At 40.6% G+C, this 17,406-nt stretch overlaps 1 protein-coding gene across 3 annotated transcripts in view; it reads left to right on the top strand.

Moving 5' to 3' along the window:
* The window catches only part of LOC149261277 (actin-related protein 7-like), a 423,641-nt gene that overhangs the window by 256,572 nt on the left and 149,663 nt on the right, over positions 1 to 17,406 (top strand). For all 3 annotated transcript variants that reach the window (XM_089421946.1, XM_089421947.1, XM_089421952.1), the window contains exon 5: positions 9,105 to 9,288. In XM_089421946.1, the coding sequence (XP_089278072.1) occupies positions 9,105 to 9,288 (184 nt within the window). The remainder of the gene's footprint in view (positions 1 to 9,104; positions 9,289 to 17,406) is intronic.

The raw sequence follows: 17,406 nt of genomic DNA, 5'->3' as shown, positions 1-17,406 counted from the left end.
AAATCACTGTGCACAAGCTGTAAAGGGGCTGAGGCGTGCCAAGAGGCACGTTTGTCAAAACTGTCCCGATGATGTTTTCCGAGTACACATCCGGAACAAACACCATCTCTGCAAGATACCATAGGAAGACCTGTCACCATATTTTCTTTACATAGATGCTGAAGGGAGCGATAGTTTAAGTGACCAAATCGCTCATGCCAAAGTTTGCTCACTTCATCATTATGAGCAACAAATACTGAGGGAAGATTGGATGACCCAAAGTTGTGAAACTTATACAACCTTTTGGAATCATCAGCAAGACCAGTAGCTAGAATCTGTTTAGGATCTTTTAGATCCTTGATTACAACATCATGAGGTGAAAATTCAACAATTTTACCTTCACCTGAATGAGTTATCTGATAGACAGATAGAAGGTTGCAGGATAAGGTTGGAACACATAATACATCATTAAACTGACCATTGTCTAGATGAACAGTTCCAGTCCCTACAACATTAAGAGATCTATCATCACCAATATATATATTTTTGGTGTTACAATCATTTAAAGAAGAAAACATGGCTTGGTTTTTGGCCATGTGACAAGAGGCTCCAGAGTCAATGAGCCACTCATGAGAATGAGAAGAAGAAGAAGATACATTTAATGCATAACCAGACTGAGATGATTGACAATGAGATGCAGAAAGTGCCATTCCGGAAGTTGAAGTTGAAGTAGGCTCCACATGGATGTTATGTTTCTTCATTGCGGCTTCCAAGGCTTCCATCTTCTTAAAGCATTTAGATTCTAAGTGGCCATCTCGATTACAAAAGTTACAATGTCTATCAGTCTTCTTCCATTTGTTTTTATTGGTCTTATCATTTTGCTGAAATGATCTTTCATTTTGAGGCTGAAATGGTTTAGGACCATTCTTTTGAGGATATGACTTCTTAGGATTCTTTGAATTTGGTTGCTGCTGGGCGGCTAACGCTTTCGTGGAAGAGTTTCCAAGATTAAGAAGACCAAGGTGTAAGAGTTTTTCTTGTTCTCTTATTAAGGAATCACAAAAGGAGTCAAAGGAAGGGGGCTTGTAGTCTTGTCCTTGACAAATGAAAGCTTCTCTTGTAGAATGGAAAGTGGAAACAAATACAGAGTAGGCTGGTCCCAACTTAGTAAGGATGGAATAAATAAGGTTACCATCGTCTTTCTTAACTTTAACACCTTCCAGGAGATATCTAAGGTTCTTGAATTTGGATAAGAAATCTTCAATGCAAGAAAAATTATTAGGATCCAAAGTAAGCAGCTCATTTTCAAGTTGATGGGCTCTAATTTCATTTTTAATCCCAAAAACTTTAGCAAGTTTTTCTAATGCTTCATGAGGAGTCTCAAGTTCCGCAATGTGGAATCTAAGATCAGGAGAAATAGACATCCCTATCAAACCACGTGCTTGATCTTGTCTATTTTCCCATTTTGCCGCCTTGTCTTCATCTTTTGGTTTCTTCTCTTGGTCTGTGGCTATTCTGAAGAGACCTTTACTTCTAAGTAAATCTTCGATGTAGGCTACCCATTGGAAGTAGTTAGTGCTGTCAAGAATGACTTGGCATGGGCTTTCCATTTTTAAAAAAAACTGAAGCTGAAGATGCTGAAAGTAGGTGTTCCAATGGATAGATCTCGAAAAAATAGGCGGTTTTAAAAAAAACGGCTCTGAAAAAGGCTTCCGGATGAAGAAGTTATGGCTTTTTGAAAAATAATTGTTGAAGTAGCCGGCAAAGTGCGCGAATGTGCGGGAATGAAAAAATCCGCCCCCACAAAATGGAGACTTGAACCCAAGACCTCTACTCTCTTAAAATATCTTTGAACCAATTGATCTATACAAAAAATTTGAGAGAGAGAGAGAGAGAGAGGGGGGGGGGGCCTCGGTTTGCGTGCTTGCCTTGAGAAAGCTCTTTTTCCCTACAAAACACAAAACACAAAACCCAACACGAATATGCAAAGAAAAACGAACCTTGCGGCTCGAAGTTAGCTTTAGCCGAAAAACTAAATATTTTTCTCAATGTTTCTGATTTTCCGAGATCACACTAAGGTGCAGGGAAAAGAGCATACGCATGAGAAAAATCCTTCCTTTCTGTTTCTGATTTGCCCAGATCGCACAGAGTCGCAGGGCAAAGAGCATACGCAAAAATGAAAGGTATAGATCCGGTTAAAAAAAAAGGCTAAATAAACTGAGACCGAAATAAGCAGAGAGAAAATAACAGTAAACTGCAAAAAAAAACACTGTATACCTCCCGATCTGAAAAATGACGCAGCTAGGGCTACCAGAAACCTTTTCGCGTGAAACGAAAGGGGTTCCTCACTGGAACAGATGCTCCGAACGCAACAGAGCAGTCCTCTCGGCCCGAAAGCAGTCAGAAACAGCAGATCTAGGAAACGACAGCCGCATGCAGTTCTACCGGCTTCAGATTTGGATCACCAACGGACGCGGCCCTCAAATAGCTCCGATACCATGTAGGAATTTACAGGGTAAGTTCCACAGAAAGAATACCAAAAGGACACCGCTCACAACCAGATCTCAAATCAATACACCAGTATTTTTGACGTGGTTAAAACCCTCAGAGTGCAAGGAGGGAAACAGTCCACGGCCTGTCCCAACGTGGGTACTACAGGCAATTTATTAATCAAAGAATGAAAATTTACATAAGCTTCTCTCATGCACGGATTACCCGAACAATGACCCTCCATGCGCTTTAAATAGAACTCATGGACCAATCGGGTGTCAAGCCACGGATCAAGTGTCGGTAATACCGAGGTGAGAGTGAACCGTCGGATCACTACATATCGTGACCGTCGGATTGTAAGTTACAAAATGTACAACGGTAAAGAAACACACTTTACCTAACTCTAACCTAACTCTATACTAGACCAAGTTGAACTTAACTATATCCTATGTGTCGGAATATCCTAACATATTTCCTGTTCACGGATTGTTTTCTTTGAGGGTTTTCCTCTCTTTTTCTTAGAGATTTTAGTTTCCTGGTTGCTTACCTCCTCGACCCAATTTAGGGTTTTTGCTCTATTTCTTGTCATGATTCTAGATGTTTCCCCTTTTGTTTCTTTTGTATTCTTAGGGTTTTTGCCGGGTTCATTTCCTGCCTTAGTTACTAGACTTCCATTAACCTCCTCTGTTTAGAGTTCTACTTTGAAACTAGGGTTTGGATGTTAACTTCTTACTCCTTTTCTTTTTCTTTCTTAGGTTCCTTTATTTCCCTTTCTTCTTCTTTTGTGTTATGGTTTTCCTCTTTAGGGGCCCCTTTTCTCTTATTGTTGTTTCCTTCTTCCTTATCACCCTGTTCTTGAGATTGCAGAACCTCAAAGGGGTTTCTTGAATTTGATGCCACATTTCTCCCTTGTGGTGATTGAGTTTTGTTTGCCATACCTTTCCCTCACATCCCCCTTTTTTGAGTTTGCCACTGCTCTTGCCCAATTGTTATCTCCTCTCCTTTGTTAGCTTGGCCTTTTTTCAATCTCTTGCAAAATGGCGATATTCATGAGAGACTACATTTAAATGGCGGTTGTTCATAATCGAGTGTTTGGGAGAAGTATCTCTGAGGATAATAACCCTTTCTCCAAATCGACCTCGACGCAAATCTTTGTGCATGCAAATTGTAAGCCTTTAGGTTTAGCGCTATCCAGATACTTTCCCAGACGATTACAAATAGCACGCAGACAATCATCGCTCTAGCAAGAGAGAGGAAGTCGAGGGAGTTTGACCCATACAATGATTGCATTTGGGATATCTTCATTTGGATCGAAATCCAAAGACCATTTGTTCAAGTACACTCCCTAGCTCTAGAAAGATAAGGACCATTTTGGAAAATGACATCCTTTTCTTCTTTATGTTCAGGGAGAAAAGCGAAAAACCCATTTTCACATGGATACATTCCAATACTTCCTTTCATCAAAGGTTTCATGTCTTCTGCAACCATTGCTCCATGGATGTTGGTGACGGCCACATTCTTGTAAATTCCAATTAGGGCTCGATCAATAAATGTCAGAGTGGTTCTTTTGAACCTCGATGGAGTAGATACCTACGGGATGGATTTTTCTTTCCTTACAAATTTTGGTTGGGATTCCTTGGCACGAGGCTTCTTGGAGAGAGTCGTGGCGAGGGCCTAAAAGGCCATTGCATCATCTAGTGGGGGGGGGGAGCCCCCTCCGAGTTATCCATGATTCGTGCGATGCTAGGATTTAAACGAGTAATTGCAAAACTTGTTCTCAGATAGATATCATATCATTTCATTAATCAAATAATTAATCAATGTAGTTTTCCTAAATTAAAAACATAGGAAGGAGATCATATTAATTGCTCCTCTCGAACAACCACCTAAGGAGGATGACTTCTCCTTCATGCAAGACACTATCCTATGCAAAGAAACTTTTGAAGCTACAAAAATCATCATATTCCTCTATGGTATGTTGAGAACCTTTGAATCAATGCACTCTGAAAATATGAACTTTGCAACTCTAGTCTATAGACCAATTTGGCATATCCATTGGGATTGGATCTAGTATATGACGCTATCCATGAGTTCCTCAAAGTGGAAAAAGTCGATCTCAAGAATAAATTGGCACGGGTTGGAAATTGAAAAACTCGTTTAAGTCAGGAGGTTTTTGAAAAAATTGGCAAAATTTTAAATTGTTAAAAAATATTCAGTTTTTAAAACTTTTTTAGCATCTAAAGTATCAACAACATCAGATAAATTCATTGCCACATAAATATGAAAAGAAATCTAATATATACGATGTATAAGAAGTCTAGTGCTACATCGCATATCGATAATGAATGAAGTCCCGAATCCTAAGTCTTGACTCAATCTCAAGAGTCAAAATATCAACAAAAAATATAATAAATGTATATCATGATTTGTCATCATGAGTCATCTACATGTCATAAACTAATTAATCACTGAGTTCCTCTGCACCTTTTATGGAAATAGGGAATGGATTTGTCTTTTCCTCTATAGGAAGAAGGCCCTACCCCTGGGGCTACAAATGGAATTTGTCATCCTCTAGATGCAAAAATATGTCACCTCTGTCCTCTATTGCTTCCCATCCTAGATGGTGTCACCTCCTCCAACTCCTCCTCCCTGTGCTCTGCCTCCTATTCCTGCTCCTCCTTCTCCTCTACCTCTCCCTCCCCTACAACTGCTACTTCCTTAAGCTCTAGTGCATCCGGATCCACCTCTAACCAATCAGGGACCAAGTCCATGATAGGCCTCTTTGTCTCAACCCTCCATGTAGCAGTGGTGTCAATATGGTCCAATGAGATGGCTTCCACGTCAGGGGTTTTCTGAAGTTGTCTCAACCATAATCGGTTAAATCTCCTTCTCTTGGGCAGTGACAGACACCTTGTTAATTTTAGATAACAATGGTATGTTCTATGCTTGAGAGCAATTTACTTCAATTTTCTTATTAGCCCAATATCAATTTCCAGATTAGCAATCACATTAACATGATAGTAAAATGCAGATAGAACATAAACAATAACAGTAGAAGAACAAAGCTTTGAAAGAACAAAACCATGAGAATACTTTGTCCTTCTTCTTCAAGAAATAAATACAAGTCTTACAAGAAAAATTGCCCACAAAGATAGCATAATATAAATATCCTCCCAAAGAGTTCATGGGCATCATTCCAGATAGATCAGAATGGACCAATTGCAATATGTCAGTGGTCTTGCTATCACTGGAGGGGAATGGTCCCCTTGTATGCCTTCCTTTGGCACACCCCTAACAAACACCTTCATGTTCCACTTTAAATTCAGGCATACCTGTCACCATCTTCCTCACATCGGGTGGAGCCTTATAATGTAGATGAGAAAACCTCCAGTGCCATAATTCAGATTGAAGTGATGTGTCGCAAGACATAACTCCCAATGGACTTCTTCCAACTTGATATAGGCTATCAACCCTGAATCCAAGTGGAGATGCATCTTTGAAATTTTTATTCCACACACGTACCTTTCCATCGATGAATGCCACCTTGAATCCTTTGTCCTCCATTGCTGAAATAGATACCAGGTTCTTCTTTAGATCGGGTACATATAGTACTTCTTGTAGATGAATGGTGTTACCTTGATTCAATTGAAGAGTAACATTCCCAACTCCCTTCACGGGATAGGTGGCATTGTCTCCAAGGATAATTTCCAAATTTGTATCCATTTCAATCAAATTTGAAAGAGCTTCCTTATACCCAGTGAAGTGCCTTGAGGCACCACTATCAATCAACCAATTTCCCAAGGTGTCCGAAGGAGAGGCAGTAGAGAGGGCAGATATAAGATAAAATTCTTTTTGCTTGTTATCAACAACATTAGATTCATCATACCTGGAGTTTCTTGATCTCTTGGGAGGGCGACCATTTCCATGTTGAGTAGCGGGAGCATTCCTTTTTCCTCTGTTGTTGAATTTGCCATTCCTTTGATTGTTGTTGCCCCTGAAATTGTTGTTGTTGTGGTTGTCATCATCATGAGGTGTATCCCTTCTATTAGGACACTCCCTAGCATAGTGGCCAAACTTGTTGCAAATGAAGCATCTTTCCTTCCTTCCATTCTTGAAACTTGGTCTTCCTTAACATTCCTTCTTTGAACCTTCATTGTTCTTCTTTTTAGCATGAGCGGAGAATGCAGTAGGATCATTCCTATTTGAAGGCATATGTAGTTCCATCATCCTTGTTTCTTCTTGAGAACATCTCGTCAACAATTCTTCGAAACTTGGAATCCTGTCTTTGTTAAGAATAGTAGTGTTGAACACGTGCCATTCATGAGGGAGTCCTCGAAGGGCAATGAGAGTAAGCTCCCTATCAGCAATAGCTTCTCCAATCAAAAGAAGATCATTTTTTATCTCAGTAATCCTCATGAAGCAGGATTGAATGTTCTCACCTCTTCCCTTCTTTATATCCTTCAGCTTGTTTTTGAAAAAGAGAACTTGGTTTGCATTGCTAGCTTTGAACATGCCAACCAACCTGTCATATATCTCCTTTGATGTGTTCAAATTAGAGACGTAAGCAACTAAATGCTTATGAATAGAATCCCTGATTATCTTCTTTGTTTTGACTTCACCCTTCTTGTACTTTGTCTTAGTAGTGACCAGTGCATTAGAAGGAGGTTCATAAATCTTTCCTTGCATATAGTCCATAACATTTTTCTCTTCTAAAGTCAAATCAAGAGACATCTTCCATGCATGATAATCAAACTTATCATGAAGCTTGTTATCAGATTTGAAGTAGGATGAGGAGGCAATTGACTCTTGTCCTTGTCCAAAAAATCTTAGTGATTGCTCTTCTCAGTGATTGTTGTTTTCACTCTTGCTTGGGCTTTTGTCTTCTCCTCAGCTCTGATCCCATGTTAACTTTAGATAACAATGGTATGTTATATGCTTGAGAGCAATTTACTTCAATTTTCTTATTAGCCTAATATCAATTTCCAGATTAGCAATCACATTAACATGATAGTAAAATGCAGATAGAACATAAACAATAACAGTGGAAGACAAGCCAAGACAAGAGGACACAAGATATGGCACCAACCAGGGAGAAACCCCAATGTGGGGAAACCCTTTGATCAATTCTTCTTATTATTCTTCAAAATTTCGGCAGAGAGAAAGAGTACAATATTTAATATTCACTTGCCCAATCAAAGTGAAATCTGTCCAGTCAAACAGTAGCCACAGAAAGCCCTAACCAGAAAGTCAATGGTGGTCAATAGGGCAGATTTTTGACCTCCAAAACAGCTCGGTCAAACTTAGTCAACTCGGCCTCCAACAACAAATCAAATCAGCCCAAAAACAGTCCGAAAATACTCAATCAAACTTGGTCAACGCAAGTCAACGCTGTAGTCAAACCCTTCTGCAGTCAATGCTGGTCAAACAGTATGGTCTGCCTCGATTTTTGTGCCCAAAAATGTGGCCTGCCCAAACAGAAATTTCCCTCACAAAAACATTGTCAAACAGGTCAATGCTGCTGGTCAAAATGCTGGTCAAACTTCCCTGAAATTCAGTCAACGCAGAAAACTGTCTTCTTCTTCTTTGCACGTGTGGAGAGAGGCTGTCCTGAAATCTGTACCCAATCATGTGAGGAGAGAGAGATGTGTGAGAAGTGAGTGATGTCCAAATGAGGATGAATAGACATGATTGTTGGGGTTCTGAGCCTACATTAGTTTGCTGGTCGACCTTGAAAATTTGTCCATAAACAAAATAAATTCATAATTCCATTTGTACATGTTAGAATGAGATGATCTTTAGATCAATCCTACACCTCTTGGAGAGAGGAATCCAATAAAAATATCCTCTGCATCATATGAGCTGTCCAAGGTGGAGTTTGGCCCTAGTTGCCAAATTTAAAACACCTCTCTCCACAGGTACAAATCACAAAGGTTAGAGTGCAAAATGAGTGGAAAAATTGGCCTTTTCCTAACTTATACGCGACTCAGCACCTCAGTCACGAGCTTTCGAATAAACTCCTGATTTTATCCCGAGTTTTATTATTAAATCTCAAGTTTTTCATTTTTGAAAAAGTAATGAAACACTCGGCTGATAAAATTGGCGAGTTGAAAAAATCGGGAGTTCTTGATGTTATCGGGATTTTATCGTGACTTTTCCACATTGGAGTTCCTCATCGACATCCCTTTCCTCCTTTCCTCATCTTCCACCTTATGATATCTTCCAATCTCTTCTCTGCATCAATCTTAGAATAGATCATCATATCACCGTATGGATGTTATGTGGTAGTGGGTAGGCAAAATACCGCGATCATACAACTAATGGTGCAATTTTATATCATAATGATGATTCAACAATATTTGGACAGTTGGTGACTTGAGGTATAATGCCCCTATCAAAGAAATGAACAAGACGTGGCAAATTCATGCATCACCAAAGGACAAGTTATGGCATTTATTTGCACAAGCTAGTGCCCTTTACATGTTAATGTTCTTTTAAAGTAAACTTGTTGCTTGATTTTAAAATTTATGTATCAGAATGTTCCAGTACAATAATAAACCATGTGAATAAAGTTCTGCTTTTTTCAATAGTTGTTAAAATCAAGAATGCTTGACAAAATGGATGTTTATTATATGTAGGTTATATCAATTGGCAAGGAACGATACACTGTAGGAGAAGCTTTATTTCAACCATCCATATTGGGGATCGAGGAGTACAGTATTGTTGAGCAATTGATTCGTTGTGCCTCCTGTCTCCCTTTTGAGAATCAAAGGCAACTCCTTGAAAACACTGTCCTTTGTGGTGGTACAGCAACTATGTTTGGTATGTTTTTTGATATTTATGCCTTGGTTATTTTATGTGTTCTAGCTGAGATTTGTATTAGTTATTTTTCATAGAGTAAATATAATTTCTTGTTCACTTCATTATTTCAATTCGTGATAGAATCAATGTAAAATTGGTGCATTCTGGTGACAAGAGCCTTCAACATAGTAAAATATAATATATTTTGATTCTACATGAATGTCAGAAGTGTTGGGTATCTGAAAGTTGTTGCTTATGAAGTTTCACTCAACCTGCAAATGAATGCTTGTTCCATTACTAATTGAGAATTGACGACACTAAGTTGTCAGATGTAAGAGTATGCTTGCAACACTTTAGAGTCACTCCTTATTCAAAGCCAGGGATGTACATATAATTTATGTTTCTGCAAGTGTGAACCATTGGTAAATCTTTATCAAGGTATGCATTGTTCACATATAATTCCCAAGAAATATTTGGGCTCTATGTTGCACGAAACTTCTAGGAATTCGGCGTTTCGGGCCGTACTCGTACCCGAAACTTCGAAACTTGGCCGAAACTCGACCGAAACCGAAACTCGACCGAAACTCGACCATCATGTAATCATTTATGAGAGTTAATATAGACTTGTTTTTCCTTCTAAATTGTCATCTATGGGTGTTATTCCCTTTTTCTTGCAAACATAATGTGTTATTCACTTATTTATTTATATATATATTTTTATATATACATATATGACGTTTTGGCTAGCATTTCGACTAACATTTCCATTTTTGGGAGGTGACGTTTCTAAACGTACCCGTTTCGGAAACTCCAAAATGTTTCGGTGTTTTGTGCAACTTAGTTGGGGCTCCAAAGGAAAGTCTACACTTGTTTAAGAGATAAGGTTCATAGTTGAATAATAAGCAATGCTTTCTTTACAAGGTTTTCAAGAGACCCATTGTGTTCCTTAGTTCTCCTGTGGCCAACAAAAAGTTCAGTTATTTATATATTGGTACATGGATGGAAAAAAAAAAGTGATTACCTTCAGATTTTAGTTTCTTAGACTGTGTATTGCTGCATTTGACATCCTAGTATATGGTATATCCTTGTGAATATTAATGTTTTTTCTTGATGTGTTGGAATGGTTGGGAGCCCAAGTGCAAAAGCCCTATAGTGGAAGAAGTTATATTTTGTTCATTTGGTGAAAAACATAAAAGTAGAAAATAACATACTTTGGAATGCTTAAGGTTAGCAACCCATATGCATAAGAATGGAATATAAGCTTTATTGCCCAAGGAAGAGAATGGAGTAGAGTGTTGACTGTTGGTAAAGGTATCATGCAACATTCCCCTTTTGTCCTCCTAGAACTGCAAATAAGTAGTTGTACGAGGGAAGAAAGTATCTTGCCTCACATTTTCTTACATAAGATTCCACTCTTACAACATCTTTTCATTCCTCTTATTCCTTGTTTGCGTGCTTTGTCCCATTTGTGGCTACCTTGAGCTCTATTGTGCTTGATATGTGTATATCCTTGGAGAGATTTTCATATATCACCTCGGGAATTGTAGACTATTGGTTCTACCATTCATGTGGAGGATGAATGGTATAGAATAATGCAAAGGCTTCTTTACAATAGTAGGTGCTAATCCTGATGTTTGGGAGTCCAAGCCCAAATGTAATGTACTCAATATCCTATATGCACTGTTGAGAATATGGGTTATTTCTTGAAACTATCAATTTTAACTCCAAATTTGTTACTTTGATACCATATTGCTGAATTCCTATCTTGATACATTTTTTTACTGCCCTACTATTAATTAATTAGCATATAGAGGCAATATAGTAGAAGCTCATACAATATAATGAAAACATTTAATCACCAAGGCAGCATAAATGTAGACTTAAAACATGCAAATAGAACTGAACAACTAGATATAGATATAACCATGACATTAATAACCCCAATTCAACGTAATAACAAGTCATGAAAACTTATCTTTCTAGGAATTATTCACTAATTGGTTATAGTAGAAGGACTTTCCACCCAACCATAGGCTTCTTGGTTCACTAGTTCTCTTTGCAATAGTGTGATATTCCCACTTAGCAATATTGCTAAGGGAAATATCAATTTTGTCAAATTTTGTATTACTGCTTAGGAAAAGTGGGTTGTGGGACCCCTCTTAAAGTTTTGAGCTAAAGCAAGGACCCAACATAGGAGAAAAGAGGAAATCAAATGGTTAGTGGATGGTGGGGGCCACCCCAAGGAAGGAATACACTCCCGTCTTGGTAGTATGCACTCTTGGAGGGAAAGAGAGTGGGAAAATCGAAGGATGGGCCCCACATGGGGAAATTGAAAGCTCAATGACAAAATAGGAGGGAGCACTCATTTTGGGGGATCTTTGATCATTTGAACATTCACCCTTGAATAGCACGCTTGAGCCGGGAGCCAAGTCTGCATGTGCTGTTGAGCATGCGAGATTTTCAAGCAAGAATCTCACCCTACCTTCGGTGGACTTTAAGTGCCAGTCCACGGAGGTAACCTTCATCACATTCGATCTGATCTGGGAGTCTATTCAACGTGTTTGAGGAGCTGGTTCAGCAGGAGGGACACCGAAAGGGAAACATGCAGTTATTGGAGGAGTTGTTTGTGGAGCAAGGGATTTGTTGGGCTTCCCAGGAAAATATAGGGCCATCATTTGCTGAAGATTTGGAGAGCTTCCATAGCTCCATTTTGAGTGAATTGGCTGGGCAAAGACCATCATCAGCAGGGTCTGCATGGTCCTGCGCAGTGGTACTTCATGCCACAGGTGGGGCATTAGGAGAAGGAGAAGTTAGGGGTTGAGTTTTGTGGGGAAATTATTGGAGGGGAATTGCTGAGTATTGCAACCATTTTTGGGACCTTCAACAGTGATATTTACAAGTGGGCTGAAATTCTCAGTAGTTGGAGGAGTGACGAGAAATTGGACCGAAATTCCAGGGTCAACATTTGGCCAAACCCTTTCTGGGTTTGGGCGCGTTATTGGAGGAGAGACCAAGGTTAATTTCCTAGAATTTTCTGAGCACTGGAGAAGGACCTACTAGCTATTTCTTGCAGCCAACGACACAGTTTTTGAGGGTTAGTGCAGAGCTTTGTTGGGGATAGTTTCCTAGTGATCGAGCAAATAATTTCATCACTTGGGCCTTGTTAGCTTGCCTTGGGCGAGTCTTGGTGTATGCATTATGATCTCATATTGTACTCCACATTTATCTTAATAAAATGGCTTAGTTTAGTGCAAATTTTGCAATTTTCTAGGTGTTTAATGTTGTGTGAAAATTGTGTGTGTGTTTTGCTATGCACGCTTTGTTTATCGTTGTAAATTTTCCTTAGGGATATTACAGTGGTATCAGAGCTCATAGTCTTGACTCAGCCTCTGGAAGCAGCTTTAGTCTATGACACTAAAGGATAAGCTGACTGTCACTTATAGGGGGTACAAGTACATTGTTAGAGAGAGGTAGCTACAAATTATTCTCGAACTAGTAATTGTTGAGCTGGAAGTTGAGAGACTAGACTATTGATTTGGGCTAGCATCGGATGTGCTCTAGCCACGAAATTTGGTGGAGAGGTTGGGGCACATGAGATCTCCAATACTCAGAAAGGGTTTGGGCAGATTCTAAACAGGTTGGGAGATATTAAAATAATTAATATATTTAATGGAGTCCCTAAGTCTAAACTTAGGGAAATTAAAATATTAATGTGGATTAATATAAAACTGTGTTAGAATGGTCCAAAAGACATGGATCAAGCCAGATCTAATCTTAGATTAGGGACTTAATCTCGGCCGTTGATATGTCAACGAGAAAAGTATAAGAGGCGGCTTGAGGGTCACTTGGAGAGTACATTAGATGATCAATCATTCTGTCTCTAAAGCGGGGTTTGCTAAGAGAGATAGAATCAGTGATCGGAGTTGCAACTAAGGGGTAGTGAATACAGAGAGACAGAGAGGCAGAGATAGTGTTGGGAGATCAGCGCAAGAGCCAGAGAGAGTGACGCAGTAGTAGCTAGGGCTCACGCAAAGGCAACCAGGAGTTGCAGAGTGCTTTAGAGAGGCCAACGGAGTTGACGCAGAGGGTCAGAAGGCTAACACAGGCCCATTCAGGGTGATGCAGGGCCAGCGCTGGGCAGAGAGAGGCTGACACAGTCCAGAAAGGTAGACGCTAGGGTTTTTGGGGCAGATTGGAGCTGAGGAGCTACCAGAGGGTTTATCCGAGATTTTAGTCGGGACATCTGTCTCAGACTGAGAGGTACTACTGCCAAGGGCATTCTCTGTTGGGTAAGCTGGATTTGGCACCCAGATTGTACTTTGAAATTTCTTAATAACAAACCCTCAGATAGCTGCACTGGTTTTCCCGCATTGGGTTTTTCCGGGGACATTAGTCCAAAAATAATAGTGTCATTTTGTGTGCTTGTTTTTGTTTCCTTCAGTTGATGGTCTGTAATATGTTGAGCATGCACTAGTGTTTGTTTTCAGTATTTACATTGTAAATAACTTGTTAAGTAACGAACAAGTAGGTAGGAATAAATCAGTAAAGTGCATGGAGGGTTTCTAACTGATAGACTTAGAACCTTCAACATGGGATCAGAGCATGGTTGTAGATCATTGGAGAACTGAGGAAATCAGTGGAGCGGAGAAATAGTAGCAAAAAACAACTGTCCCGAGCGACAGAAGCTGTTTCTAGTAGAGCAGCAATAAGGGAAGGGTGATGCAGTGCCTGTGTCATCAAGGGTGAGCCAGGAAGAGGCAGTGCAGAGTCTAAGGGAGGCAAAGCGAGTCTCACGCAGAGCCACACAAAAGCTAGGAGGGCTGATGCAGTTGGCTGAGGAGGTAGGATTGCTGGTGCCAGGATTGCGCAGAGCCTAGGAGCTCTCACCTTTAGGTTGCTGGGGTTTAGGAGGCTGTGAGAAAGTTGTAGAGTGGAGCTGGTGAGGTACTGTAGTCCATAGTTTTAAAACTCCGACTCCGACTCCGACTTGGCCGAGGATCGACTTCGACTCCAACTCCGAAACGGTAATGACTCGGTCGGCTCGATTTAATGACTCGGTCGTTGTAAAAAATACATTAAATATTTTTTTTTTTATAAAAAAACATAATTTTAAAGATTTTAAACATAATTTTAAAGATTTTCATTCATGTTTACAAACACACAACATTATAATATAGATGGAAGACAACATATGATCAAAGTAGGCTCATGAACCAATCCATTATATCAAAATGGTACCCAATGGCAATACATAGTCAACTGTCATACATGATCAAAGACTCAAAACAAAAAACACATAACCAAGGAGGCTAGAAATGGCCTCTACAACAAAAGTAAACTGTGACCAGACTCCAGTACTAGTACTACAACTACTGGCTAGTAGCTACTGCCAGAGGAGCGAAGATCATGTCAATCAATCTCTGGATCATCATCAGAGTCAGACAAGGGGCCCCATGGCTCCTCCTCTTCATCATCATCTCCAACTGCATCTGTAGAAGTGGTACCACTAGCAGGCTGTGCAACTACAACAGATGCAAGCTGAGATAGAGTAGATATGCGGCTGCGCTTCTGTCGTGGCTGAGCAAAGGAAGCACCTACAATTGGAGTCCTTGCTGGTTGTGAGACTGAGGCTGGTGGATTGGGATCTGCATTCAACTGAACAGCATATTCAAGTTCAACTGATGTCTCGATATCTAAATCTAAATCAAGATCCTCATCAGAATTTCAAGATCAAACTCTGCTGGACGACTCTCCACTACCCAATCTGATGTTGGATCAATGTCTTCCAACACAATGGGATCTGAATCAGGTCTTTTGTTCAGCAAATGGTTTCGTCTGAGCCGGAGGTTGTATTGGACATAAACTAGATCATTTAACCATTTTTGATCCAAACGGTTTCTCTTCTTTGTGTTACTTGGGAGCAGGAGCGAAAACGGGAGCGGGAGCGACATTTTCAGAAGCTCCTGGTTTGGGAGCGAATCCCAGAGGAGTTCGACAACCAATGTCACTAACATCAAGGTACATAGAGGGATTGGTGCTCTTGATTAAATACGAGTTCCATACCCTAATACATGACAAAATTCAATGGAAACATTGCAATCCTCCAATCTTGAAATCCTAAAAAACTGATAAGTCTGCTGGATTTTGAATGAAATCTAAAATTCCACTTTCTCCATATGAAATCCAATGAGGCCGAAACCACTCTCAAACATCCTGAGTCATTTCATGGTAATGTTAAAAATTTAAGTAAAAGGATGAAAATGAAGATTAAGGAGAATGTCACTTTTACTTTAAGAATTTAACATTACCATGAAATTTGAATAGCATACCAATAGTAGAGAGCATTTGAGTGTGTTAAATAGGGTTTGGGAGGGGGAAATGGACCCCAAATAACATTTAGCTAATTCGTAAAACACCTTGAAGTCCAAACCAATCAGCAAACCCCTTAAAATTTCATTAAAATAATGTTAAATCGTCGTTTTAGTGGGTTACGGGCCACTGTTTGTGACTCGGCCGAGTTAGTATAGGAAACGACCGAGTTGGCTGAGTCAGCCATGACACGGCCAAACGAGCCGTTTTTTGTATCGAGTCACTCCGGAGGGAAATGAAATGGACCAACTCAAGGCCTGATAGCTCAAGGCCAAGAGGAGGGAGTTGCTATCGAGGGTTTCTAGCTGAGAAATCTGGATCAGTAGTGCGGTTGCACAGACGATCAGAGTAGGGGGCATCTTGACATCGGCAGAAGGATTTCCAGGAGGAAAATTGAGACTCAGAGGGAATCATATCGAGAACTTCCAGGAGGGAAGTAGAAGAGCATCATGGCACTACACGGAGTAAGAGACCAGGATGGACTGGACGGAGTGTCAAACTTTGCAGTATGGAAGGCGATATTCTTATCTGTACTTAACAGAAATCGTGTCAAGCACTTCACCTTGAAGACGATAGCTATCCCAATTGACTCGGCTAAGAACGACAAGTACGAGTAGACAATGGCGAGGGCCAAGAGCATCATCCTTGACGGGGTCAAGGACCATGTAGTACCACACATTGCCGAGAATGAAACGACAAATGAGATGTGGGAGGCCCTAAAGAAATTGTACCAGCATACTTTTGTGTAGAGAAGGATGTTACTAGAAAATCAGCTGAGGTCATATCAGATGAAGGGAGAACCGATTGACACCTTCCTCAGAGCACTGAATGAGATCCGTGATTAGTTGACTTCCATAGTAGCCACGTCGGATCAGGAATTGATGGCGAAGACAACCATGAATGCAGTCTCAGAAGACTGGGAGATATTTGTCCAAAGTATACTGCGCAGAGGGACACTTCCATGTTGGGATGAGATGTGGGCGGCTCTTCGCTGAGAAGAGATTAGACAACAGACAAAGGTGGGAAGCAACAGTAAGGGGATCAGAGTCAAAAAGGAAGAGGAGTAAGATGTTGCCCTAGCATCTGAGGGAAAGCAAGAAAAGCGGAAGAAGAAGGACCTCTTCAAGATCAAGTGCTTCCACTGTGGGGAGCTGAGTTATTATGCGACCCAGTGTCCAAGGAAGAAGCGTAAGGGAGAGTCTTCTGAGACTAAGGCAGTGTCAGCAAGGGTAGAGAAAGAAGTGGAGACAAATGATTACTGTGCCATGAGTGCACATGCACCACTTGAGTGAAAGTGGGGAGACGTTGAGCTGTACTTAGGGGGACTACAAGTGATGAGGGTCAGGATCCTCGAGGTACCCAACGTCTTGGATAGGAGCCCCGAAGAGGAGTAGCAGGACTGACGGATGTGGGTAGAGACGATGCTGATGAAGCGACAAAGAGAGCTACAGTGTAGGATTCCCAGGACAGTGCATGGTTAGCAGGTTGCAACAGTGCAAGAGGCATGGGAGTGTTGCATCAGTGCAGGATGGCATAGAGAAGTGTGCAATGGTGCGAGATGCAGGGAGTTGTTGCAGCAGCGTAGAGGTTAGAGAGGGAGCACTTATTAGCGACAGAGGGAGCTTCAGCATCAGTGGGTGTCTCTAGCCCCAACAGAGAGGCCAGAATTGGGAGATCAGTTACTTACTTCTCAGTAATTGAGTTGCAGTGCAGCAGTGGGCAGCACGATGCAACATGATGAGAGGAGATGCAGTGCAGATGCAATAATGG

Source organism: Pinus tabuliformis, chromosome 6 (genome assembly GCF_031772625.1).
Source record: "Pinus tabuliformis cultivar Carrire ecotype Pingquan chromosome 6, CPIR1, whole genome shotgun sequence".
Taxonomy (NCBI): domain Eukaryota; kingdom Viridiplantae; phylum Streptophyta; class Pinopsida; order Pinales; family Pinaceae; genus Pinus; species Pinus tabuliformis.
This window is presented reverse-complemented; position numbering and strand designations above follow the sequence as displayed.